Below are 12,412 nucleotides of genomic sequence, written 5' to 3'. Positions count from 1 at the left end.
CATTTTTGACGAAGTTCTTTGATGCAGCACACAATAATTTTTTACTGTAGAGGACATAATATACCGGGTGAGTCTCTACTTATTGCCACCTAGAATAACTCCAAAAGTGTGATGGTAGCTCAAAAGTCTGTGAAACAAATGTTGCATGGGACAATGGAGGCCATAATATGACGTTGGGTTTTTGTTGCTAGGTGAGGTCGCATCAGAGATATGAAGGTCAATTTTGTTTTTTAAATGGGATGCTTTAGTTTGGTACTTATTTTCTGACAGCGGCTATCGAGATGAATCCAGTGATGTGTAACAGTAAGGTCTTTGAAGGTCAAAGAGGTCAGAAAGGTGGCATGAATGTCCATTTAGGTGTTTGAAGTGATGACCATTGGTATCAATGCAGTGCTGCAATCTTCTTATCATGGATTGAGTGGTATTCCTTATCACTTTGGCACTTATAGAAGCACATGCTCTGACAGTTCTCTCTCGTATATTGTGCTAATAGTAAATATTTGCCGAATATGGTGTATCCACCTAACATGCCATGGACATGTAAACACCATTCGATGGTTTTACAATACAACACTAATAGGAACAGTAAGACTAGAAACATTGAATCAGGTGAATGTGAATGGTGTATTCCTTTGAAGAACAAGTCGATATGCTTCTCATTTATGGAGAATGCCAATGAAATTCAGTGAGAGCTAGCTACTTACAAGCTGAAAGATATCTTCAACGTACTCACCCTACTCGTTGTATATTTAAATATGTGTATGATAAATTGAGAACAACTGGATCTTTAACGCATCCGATCATATCCAGCACAGGAAAGTTACTAATGAGCAAATGGAATTTGGTACTCTTGCCACTGTGGTTCGAGGTCCTTGTATTAGTTCATGTCGAATTGCAAGGGAATCTAGCATGAGCCAGAGTAGTGTTATTTTTGTTGTGCATCACCATAATATCATCTCTGCCATATCAGTCTCCACCAAGAATTAATTGGTATGGATTGCATGTGTCACACTGAATTCTGCTGATGGGCTCAACTTCAGATTCAGAGGGATGACACATTTATTAATTTGATTTTATTTACTGATGAGGCTACATTCACAAACCATGGAAATGTTAATTTGCATGACATGCATTATTGGGCAACTGAAAATCCATGTTGGCCATGGCAAGTTGCACACCAAAAGCCGTGGTCAGTGAATGTTTGGTGTGTGATTCTGGAGGACAGAATTATAGGCCCCTACTTGATTGAAGGAAAACTTAATGGTAGGAAGTACACCACATTTCTGCAAGAAACATTAGATCTGTTATTGGAAGAAATACCTTTAGGAACAAGGAACAGAATGTATTATTAATACAATGGGTGTCCAACACATTTTTTGCTGATGGCTTGAAATTCTCATATCATTGGATTGGATGCAGAGGAGATGTGTCGTGGCTGGATTGTTTGCCGGACTTGAAATGCCTCTAGATTTTTTCTTGTAGGAATTAAAAACGTTCCAACTACACCTGAAGATATGCGAGAGAGAATTGTCAGAGTATGTGCTTCGATAAGTGCCAAAGTGATAAGGAATACCACTTAATCCATGATAAGAAGATTGCATCACCACATTGATACCAATGGTTATCACTTCAAACACCTGTAAATGGACGTTCATGCAACCTTTGTGACCTTCGTTGACCTTCAAAGACCTTACTGTTACACGTCATTGGATTCGCCTCGATAGCAGCTATCAGAAAATAAGTACCAAACTATAGCATCCCATTTAAAAAAACAAAGTTGACCTTCATATCTCTGAAGCAACCCCACATAACAACAAAAAACCAATGTCATATTGTGGCCTCTGTTGTCCCATGCAACTTTTGTCCCACAAACTTTTCAGCTTCTATCATACTTTTGGAGTTATTCTTGGTGGAAATAGTTAGTGACTCACCCTGTATATGCTGTATTTGAGTAGTGAGCAGCATGCATTGGAGTACTGGTATTAGTAAGGTCATCTTCAGCCACTATACGCGCTTCTCCTTTGTTACATCCACTTTAAGCCTGCTTGGTGGTCTTTAGTCTATTACATTCACTTCCAGTCTTCTTGATCCCCTCACCTACTACTTTGTTTTCCTCCATTGATCTGCACACAGTTTCTTGCAGTTTGTTAATAGTTTCAACAAGTTTGGATTTTTCATGGCACATCACACATTACACGCTTACATTTTGTACCAGATGGTTTTTTGCTGTAGTTTTTTTGTGTAGCGCAAGACTTGGAACTTTCTGGTGCACTGCTTTTATATTTCTACAAATATAGATGCATTCTGAAAATCCCATTGCAGATGCTTCCTTTTATAGTGAGCAGTATAGTTTGGCTGGTTGCCTTCAGAAATGGTATTTGACAATATTACCCTAAGGTGGCTGCAGCAAAGCAGACCATAGTTGTGATCGGATAACAGTCATGTTGTTTTGTGTGTGTAACAGTGAATGTCAGTCATTGCTCCATGATGTGGACTGTAGTCCTCAGTTGAAGTGGCTGCAACTCGAACATGTGCTAGAAATGACGGAATTGTGGTCTTGTAGCCATCTCAAGTGGTTATACATCCAGGAGCTTTTCACTGAGATGCTCTTTGGCCATTATAAACAGACTGCTGTGTGGTTTCTGTGCTCATCCTTTTATGACTATGTAGAGAAATCAGCAGTAGCTGAACAGGCGTTGGAAAATGGACATAACATTGCATTAGTGACACCTCTCTCAACAGGTAACCTAATGTTTTCTAAAGGGCTTAATTACAGGATTTATAGAGATCACAACTCTGACAACACATCAATAAAGACAGAAATTGCAGCTGGTGCTGGTGATCATGAGGGTAAAGCAGACAATGTGGCAGACTCAGGTCGGAGACATTGCCTTATTCAAGGGCTGTGCAAAAAGCATCTGACTTTTATTTACGAAACTACTCTTCATTCATATACAGTTTTTTGACACTAGCCACATTCAAAGAAATCCCCTTCAGTTTCTACCACCTCTCCCAATGCTGCTGCACTGCTGGAAGCATCGCTGGAAAGCCTCTTTTCATATGGTGCACAGCTGCTCCATCAAATACGGCATAATGTCTTCCGTGTTCTGAAATCTGGTCTCTTCCATAGTCTTTTTCAGTTTAGGGAAAGCCAGAAGCCACTCAGTACTAGGTCAGGAGAATAAGGAGAATGATAAATCACAGCCATGTTGTGTTTGCCCAAAAAACTCTGAATTAATTGAGAGTGGTCACTGGGTGCATTATCATGGTGAAGGTGTCAACTGCCTGCTGCACACAATTCTGGCCATTTATGTCTCACTGCTTCACAGAGGTGATGTAGAATGTCTTGTTAGCACTTCTAATTGATGTTAGTATCATGTGGGGCATAGTTGTGTTGGACCATGCCATTGGAGTAAAAAAAGATTTTCAGCATGAATTTCACATTGCTGTGGACATGCCTTACTTGTTTTGGTCTCAGGGAGGATGGACACTTCCATTGCAATGACTCATATTTCATTTCTGGGTCATACCCATGAACCCAGCACTTGTCAGCTGTTATCACTGTGTTAAGACAGTCGGGATTACTGCTCACAGTATCCATCATGTCCTGTGCAATCTCCGAATGAAATTGCTTCTGTTCAGTTGTTAGCAGCTTTGGCACAAATTTTAGTGAGATCCTCTTTATGTCCAAATGTTCCATTAAAATGGGATGAATTGACCCCACATTAATTTTAATGTCAGCTGCAAGTTCTCTAGTCATGATTCATCTAGCATGTATCACCAGGGTCCTTGTGAGATCAGTTAACAACTTCATTTGCAAATGTTGATGGCCTACCTGAACTTACTGATGAGCAGTCATCCCCAAAGCAGTTGTACCCATTGCTTCATCCCAAAACATTTGTTGATTCTTGCAGATTGTTTCAACTTGAGAATCGTTCAGCCTAAAACAAAATTTTATTTAATGATTTGGTCCACTTTTTCTGCAATTTGACCACAACACGAAGTCCGATGACTAACACTTACCATATTTTATGGACTATCTTGATCAGAACTTTTCTCTTCTTCTTCTTCTTTTTCTATGTTGTCATTATTGTTCTCTTCATATATAAGACAATTTTCACTGCCATTGAGTGCATTACTTATGCTGCGCTTCTTGAAAGATTTAATGATTATGTTTACTCTCACTGTAGACCACAACTGTTTTATCCACTGACACCCTTGTTTGATTGTAGGTCATTTTAAGCACCCCTTGGCACGAATTCATGTTGGGTTTCATCCATCATCTGTTTGTTCCATTTCTCTCTCATATACACTTTAAATGGTTTGTGCATTGAGACATCAAGAGGTTGCAATTGTGAAGTAAGTCTTCTCAGAATAACAGCAAACTCTGTATTTCCCTGTCTCAATTTCTTTTTCACAGAATTTTTCAAATGACTACTAAACTGATCCAATGCAAGAAGAGAACTCTTCTCCAGTAACACATTTTTCCTACTCTCTGACAATTTGTTAATCCATAATTTCATATCAGCCTTGTCCATCTAACACTTATCATGTACATGAGCAACAACTCTTGGTGGTATTCCAGAAGGTTTTGCTATCCTTTTGCTCTTAAAAATGATGATTGGATTGTGTTTACTACTGTCAGCACGCCATGAAAGGACAACAATATAGTACATTTTTGCATGTCCAACTATTTTTATATAATAGAGGGAAACATTCCACGTGGGAAAAATATATCTAAAAACAAAGATGATGTGACTTACCGAACGAAAGCGCTGGCAGGTCGATAGACACACTAACAAAAACAAACACACACACAAAATTCAAGCTTTCGCAACAAACTGTTGCCTCATCAGGAAAGAGGGAAGGAGAGGGAAAGACGAAAGGATGTGGGTTTTAAGGGAGATGGTAAGGAGTCATTCCAATCCCGGGAGCGGAAAGACTTACCTTAGGGGGAAAAAAGGACGGGTATACACTCGCACACACACACATATCCATCCACCCCTCTCCCTTAAAACCCACATCCTTTCGTCTTTCCCTCTCCTTCCCTCTTTCCTGATGAGGCAACAGTTTGTTGTGAAAGCTTGAATTTTGTGTGTGTGTTTATGTTTGTTAGTGTGTCTATCGACCTGCCAGCACTTTCGTTCGGTAAGTCACATCATCTTTGTTTTTACAACTATTTTTATAGTTACACTTTTAGCACATTTGTAGCCAACCGTTATATTACATCAAATGGCAGAGCAGTTTCATCCATATCCACTTTTTTTGCATAGTTCCACACTGGTTCTCTTTCGATGCTAAATAATAAAGCGATGGAAAGACGTTAACTGTTCATATTCTTGTGGCATTTTCTCAGATATTTTGGTTTTGATTTGCATGCTTAGTCCATGGCACCATGGCACTTCATAAACCTGTGGCACCAGCCAACTCCACCATTGAAGTCTGTTAAGTTCCACTGTAGTGCTAACTTACAAGTATGTGTTTGAATTATTTTCAGTACCACTTTGATGGTGTCCTTGAATCAGTTTCATTACATTATCTTCTAGATATGCCATTTTGAATTCAGTTCTCTATTTGCACTTTTAGTCTTCCTCATTTCTTTCAGTTCTTCTTTACTAGCTCGCCAATAATAATAATAATAATAATAATAATAATAATAATTGTTATTATTATTATTATTACTTTTTTTTCTAGGTTCAAAATGCCACTCCCTACTCTGTTTCCATGTTCTTCTGCATACCTTATTACTTTCAATTTATAGCCCACATCATAAGAAAATATTTTATTTTCTCCATTATGAAACTAGCTACTAAAAAAGTACTGTTACTGATACCACAGATCACTTTAAATTCAAATTAACTGGCACTGTAGGCTCCAATGACACATCATAGGCTAGACAGTGTCCTGGGTTTGTGATGGCGGAGTGGGAGGGAGAGAGTGTTAGCAGGCTTATGAATCCCTGCAACTCATGTTCATCACATTGATGCACTGCTGCTGTCATTTGAATCCTATGTTGCCAGATAGAGATAGGTTTCTCGTGGCATGAAATATATGACCATTTTTAAGATTGGCAGGAATTTTAAATCAAACACTGGAAATTTTTGTATTAATTTTGAGTTTTAGACTCCATCTGAATTTTTGAGGCAATTTTTCAAGGAAAAAGTCTGTTGTATAGTCCATAAAATGTGTTACACATGTTTACTTATCAACAGCTAGCCAGTCACCAGTGGTTTCCAGAATGATGAAAAAAATCAAACATGTGCACAACATATGCCCAGTGTGCACGTGCCCCAACATTGTTGGTTTTAACAATAAAAAAAATTAGGTCGTATACTTTTTGAACAGCTCACATATAGTGATGGACTGAGTAACAGTGATATCACAGCCAATACAATGGCTATATAAGTCAAAGTTAGTAATCACAGAGTAGTCACCACTTGACAGTGACTGAGGAGCACTCAGCTGAAAGCTTGTGGATGCATGACCACTTAATGTAGCTGGACAGTCGAGAAGATTTTGTACTGTATTGGAAATGGTTTCCACTATCTATTGGAAACAGAAGGACATACATTTCATTTCTTGGCCACCTCCTTCTGAGTTCTATTTGCTTTTCGCCTGTCAACAGCCCTCCATTCCCAGCCTTTATGCATTGCAACACATTTGGTTGTACCAGATGTATTCTTGCACTTTTACTCCACCAATTTCTATCTTACTCTCAAAAATTCAACTATCTGCACTGTACAGATGATGGTCCTCATTTTACCATCTTAATGATCATTTTGTTTAATCATGGTGAAGCTCGTATCAAAATCATGTTTCTTTAACAACATTATGAGAAGGAAAGTTGCTGCCCACCATATTGCAGAGATGCTGAGTCACAGATAGGCACAACAAAAAAGATTTTCACAATTAAAGCTTTCAGCCATTGGCCTTCGTCAACAACAACACACACACACAAACACACACACACACACGCGCGCGCGCTCGACTGCAGTCTCTGGCAACTTACCTTCTCATAATATTGTTGTTACATTCCTTCCTGGATTTTTCCATTGTTTGATTCATGGTTCTTTAAACATTTATGAGTCATGTGGTTTACAGTTTATCCATTGGGGGTATCCATCTAATGTACAGCTTTTTTTCTTCCTGTGAAGATGATCACTGTAACCAAAACTGTTAGAAAACAAATTTGTACAGATGATGGCAAATATGTAATTCTTCAAATTCATGACAGCTATATTGAGTCTCCTCATTAAAATGTTAGCTATCGCCAGTTGTCAACTGTGAATCATGTGTCACTGATAGGTCTACGAGCCCAGAACAGAGGAGACAAGGACCAGGAAGAACTCAGGGTAATACACCCCCCAAACAACAAGATTGTGGTTATCGACACCTCAGGTGTTCCATGTCAGGGGGAAGCAAGTGCAAAAGGATAGGCATTTTGTGAATCATTGGTAACTAGAATGGCTCTTCCATAGTTGTATGCCGTCACGAAATGGCAGCAAGGAATAAGAATGATTACCTCTTGCACTCTATGCACATGCCAGGGGGCCTCATTTAACATTATGAGGAAGACACTCTGGCAGCCTGTGGAGGTACAAGGTGCAGATAGTGTTATACATTGGAATAGACAATGCTTGCTGAATTCAGACTTGGATCTCTGACAAACTGGCAGAGGAAGTTGAGAAGATCAGCCTTTCTCAGGAAAATTCAATAAAGCTCAGAACCTGCATCATTATCCTCAGCACTGATCACACCTCTTAGTTCAGAAGTAAGTGGATGGCTTGAACCCAAGATTTCAAATATTATTTGACATGCTGGTCTATAACTTCTTAGACTTGAACTATAAAGCTGAGCAGTGTGGGTTCAACACAAATGGCTCTGGATTACACTACATTTCAGAGGTTGCTGCTAAGGTAGGTGACACAGTGCACACAGTGATTTTTTAAATTAGCTGAATCTCAGTTTAGCCCAGATATTGGTAGTTGCAAGAGACCCCAAGCACCCAAAGAAATCCCCCTCCCTAAACACACGTACAGATGAGACTGTTGGATTCCTTATGATCAACTGTCAAAGATCTGAGTTTCTCTGAGCTTATACAATGCTCAAATAACTTACGGGAATACAGCTGGGTGACATAATCAAAAACTGCTGGTATTTCAACTGGTGCACACCCTGTCATTTTCAGTTTTGCCTTGAAAATGGCAGGGTGTGAACCAGTCAAAATACCAGCAGTTGTCAGCAATGTGATGTGACTGCATTCCTTAAGTTATTTGGATGGTACATACATTCATAGCATTCTTCCATAAGTTTAATAAACACAACAGATACACATATGAGAATGTTTATTCCTCAATAATCAGACAATGGAAAATCCAGGATGGACTACAACATGTCATGAAAAGGAAAGTTGCTACTCACCATATAGCAGAGATCTGCATGCGCGTGTGGAAACACAAGTCACACACTTGACTGCAGCCTCTGGCAGCTGAAGCCACACACATGACTGCAGCCTCTGGCTTCAGCTGCCAGAAGCTGCAGCCGTGTGTGTGTGAGTTGCATTTGCATGAGTGTTTGTATGTATCTGTCGTCTATTTTTGACAAAGGCCTTGTTGGCCAAAAGGTTATATTGTGACAGTCTTTTTGTTGTGCCTATCTGCGACTCAGCATTTCCACAACGTGGTAAGTAGCAGCTTTCCTTTTCATAACATTATTCACCAATAATGTATTCTCCTTCACAATAGTCTGCCAATGCTGGGGTAACTTTTCAATTCTGCAACTGTAAAAATCACTTGGTGTTGCAGATATTCCTTTTCATAACATTATTCACCAACAATGTATTCTCCTTCACAATAGTCTGCCAATGCTGGGGTAACTTTTCAATTCTGCAACTGTAAAAATCACTTGGTGTTGCAGAGAGGAATTGATCAAGCTATGTTCACAGCGCATTTTCATCTGGGAAGGAAGTTCCTTGAAGGTTATTTCATAGAGGGTGGGAAAAGTGAAAAGCAGTGGGTGCAGGTTCAGGTGAATGGGATGGGTGCAGAAAGATTTCCCAACTAAAGTCCTGTGTAGTGTTTTTCGCCAGTATAGTGGGAAGCAGGCAGGTGTTGTTGTGCAGCAGCATCACTTCATGCAGTCTTGCTGGTCATTGTTCTTGGATTGCAACAGTTGTTGACAATAAATGTCAACAGTGATGGTTACACCTCGGGGAAGCAATTCATAGTATACCACACTATTTCTCTTCCACAAGATGCATAGTATTATCTTTCATGGATGCTTACAGGTCTTTTTATGAGGAGTTGCTGCTTTGTCTGGGCTCAACCATTCCTTTCTTCTTCTTGTTAGCATAAAGACAACATTTCTCATTACCAGTAATGACACAGGATAGGAATGGTTGGTGTTGCTCATGAACCAATTGACAATGTGCAAGCAGAGGTGCACATATGGTCACCCACTGATTTTTGTGATTTATGACTTAGAGTATGTGGTACCCAAACATCTGTATTTTTTGAAACTTAAATCTACTGAAACAGAAATTGAAGCTGCTTGTAAAATAGTTTGGGCAAGGATCAGTACCAAGGGTGGACATAAGCTTATAATTGGGTCTTTCTATTGACCATTGAATTCACCCCATATGCAGTAAAAGGTATAGAGAAAATCTCAGCTTGCTACGATTTACGTTCCTCAATCATACTGTCATCATTGGTCGAGAGCTTGATCATTCCACAATCAAGTGCAATAATTAGTGTTTTTTAAGTGGTAGATGTGAAAAAAAATATCCTGTGAAACAATACTAAATGATTTTCCTGAAAACTACTTATAACAGGTAATTTGGAAGGCTGCTCATGACTGAAATATATGAGATCCGATGGCAACAGATGGAACTGACCTCACAACAAGTGGGCCCCTCTCACCTTAAGGCTGAAAGAAATGCCTTTGCTTTTTAACCTTCCCCCTCTATATTTCTCTGCCTGAAGGCACTAAATTATCTGAAACCTGTGATACTGTCCAGGTCTACCGAGCTCTGTTGGAAAACAAGGGGTACGCAGCCCTTGTGAGGACAAGGAGCTCTTAATTGAAAAGTAGTGGCTCCGGCCACAAAAACTGACAACAGCTGGGAGACCAGTGATGAGCGGATTTCATGTCCCTCCATATCTGCATCCGGTGATGCCTCTCACCTGAGGACAACACAGGAGTCGGTCAGTTGGTACCATTGGGCTCCCAAGACCTGTTTTGATGAAGTTTAGCTAAGTTAGGATACACATCATTACTTTTACTTTTAAGGTTGTCTGTTACGACACACAACACAGTGGCAACATTAATCCATACTCAATATATTCTTCAACATAAAATCTTTTAGCAGTCATTTTCACTCATTCAACAAAACCAATAAAACTACTATTTACTACCTCTACATAGCACAACAGGTAACATTGAGTTAAGAATGAAGAGCACAGACTGAAGGATGCATTGTGTCAACAGTAATTTGCTAATGTGTGAGACAAAGCTGATGCTGCCAACTCTACAGAAAATGCAGTTGCTAACTGTAGTATGAATATAAAATTTTTGACTTTTCTGGCTGCATGTTACTACTTTCTTCTGAGATGTCTGCACCCTGCTATATTGCAGGTCTACTAACAATATTATTATTGTTGAGTTATTTGCTGCTTGAAGTTATAGTTAAATTGCATTTGTCAGGTACCGTTGTTAGTGATTTAAGATACTACGTCAGGGAAAGAATTGAAAATGTAGAAACCATAACATGAAAGCATAGAAACCATAACATGAAAGCATTTCCATTTGCATTTCTGTAGAAAACGCTTAATTTGTCACAGGTTTTCCAGAAACATCCCTTAACAGCTGATTATTGTGCAGAACAGGATGAATTCTCCCTGTTTGCTGCTTCTTGGTATGAGAATTCATCGAGTTCTAATAATAGTACAAATACAACCACTGTAAGCGAACCAAGCTATGTTGAAAATACAACAGATCTTGGGTGAGTACCAATTTTCTGGCCATATGTAATTTATTGATCATGTATGTTTAGAATACAAGTGAGATGAATTTACTAAATGACTGTATACTTGGGCACTTTATGCTAAATATGTTCTTCATACAGAGTTGTACAAGGATGATAATACATGTATGACCATTGCAAAACAACAATTCTGCCACTGAGAACTGTAATTACTCTTACCTCATAAATGTTAGCATTATATTAATCTTTCTTTAAGAAGTACCTTGTTTTCAGTTAACCTAATAATAACAGTATCATGGCACAACATTCTTACTTTGAGTGGGGTTCACCAGATGATTTTTTTATTCTAAATACTATTGTCCATATGTTTACTACTATTGTTATTACATTCATTATCCCTTGTGAGGCCAGTTGAGGAGCTATTTGATTGAGAGGTAACAGCACTGGTCACGAAAACTGAAAATGGACCAGAGAGCAGTGTCGGTCACATGCCCCCCCATACTCGCATCCAGTGACACCTAAGGGCTGAGGATGACACAGCGGTGGTACCATTAAGCCTTCAACACCTGTTCAGATGATATTTATTTTGTTTTGACATGTTCTTTTTAATGATGGGTTAGGTGTCCAGTCATCTAAATGGCCATGGATGACTGTTGAAATCTGTTCACTCTGAGTAAACTGTCACATTAAAGGGAAGATCATTAGTAATAAGATATAAGGGACACTTCCTGCTATAACCACTTTGTTGGATGTGCATTGAAGAATACCGAAAGTAAATTCAAATGCTGGAATCTTTTGTCAGTTTGTGGTCAAGAGTTTTTATGTTGATAAAGGGCAGGGGTTTCATATAGCACACCCAATCTCACGCCTTCTCCTGCTTAGGTGTCTGTCACACTGTGCTTTGCTAAACAGTTCCCAAAATGTAATTATCATGATTGCATGATATAAATTTATGCATTGCCAGCTTTATTCATTATGCTTTCAGGGCACTTGCAGCAAATGGCAACAGCAGTATACTTGCATTTGTTGGAGCAGAAGACAAAGTTGATCAACCAAATACAGCACTCTTATGTTTGATTTTGTCCTTGGGAACATTCTTTATAGCTTATTATCTGAGACAGTTCAGAAACAGCAAGTTTCTTGGAAGAAGTGTAAGTTTCTCAGTTTTATTCTATTGCTCTATTTCTCTCCTTGCCAGTGTAGCTTCATGTGGTTCCAAAAATTCAAGAATGTGTTTCATTTTATCTGGGCAATTTTAACTTTCTCATAGTTGTTTGTTCTCTCAGAAGAGTTCTGGACTTTTCAGTGCATTTGAAGTACTTTGTATAAAACTCTTTGTCTGCAAACAAAAGACATTGATGTAATTACTCTGTCATTATTATTATTATTATTATCATCATCATCATCCTCATCATTATTGTCATTATTTCA

General features: G+C 38.9%; 1 protein-coding gene across 2 annotated transcripts in view; it reads left to right on the top strand.

Annotated features, from left to right (window-relative positions):
* The window catches only part of LOC126259317 (band 3 anion transport protein), a 782,039-nt gene that overhangs the window by 706,983 nt on the left and 62,644 nt on the right, over positions 1–12,412 (top strand). For both annotated transcript variants that reach the window (XM_049955995.1, XM_049955996.1), the window contains exons 19-20: positions 10,839–10,999; positions 11,967–12,132. In XM_049955995.1, the coding sequence (XP_049811952.1) occupies positions 10,839–10,999; positions 11,967–12,132 (327 nt within the window). The remainder of the gene's footprint in view (positions 1–10,838; positions 11,000–11,966; positions 12,133–12,412) is intronic.

This window comes from Schistocerca nitens, chromosome 5 (genome assembly GCF_023898315.1).
Source record: "Schistocerca nitens isolate TAMUIC-IGC-003100 chromosome 5, iqSchNite1.1, whole genome shotgun sequence".
In the NCBI taxonomy this organism is placed as follows: domain Eukaryota; kingdom Metazoa; phylum Arthropoda; class Insecta; order Orthoptera; family Acrididae; genus Schistocerca; species Schistocerca nitens.
This window is presented reverse-complemented; position numbering and strand designations above follow the sequence as displayed.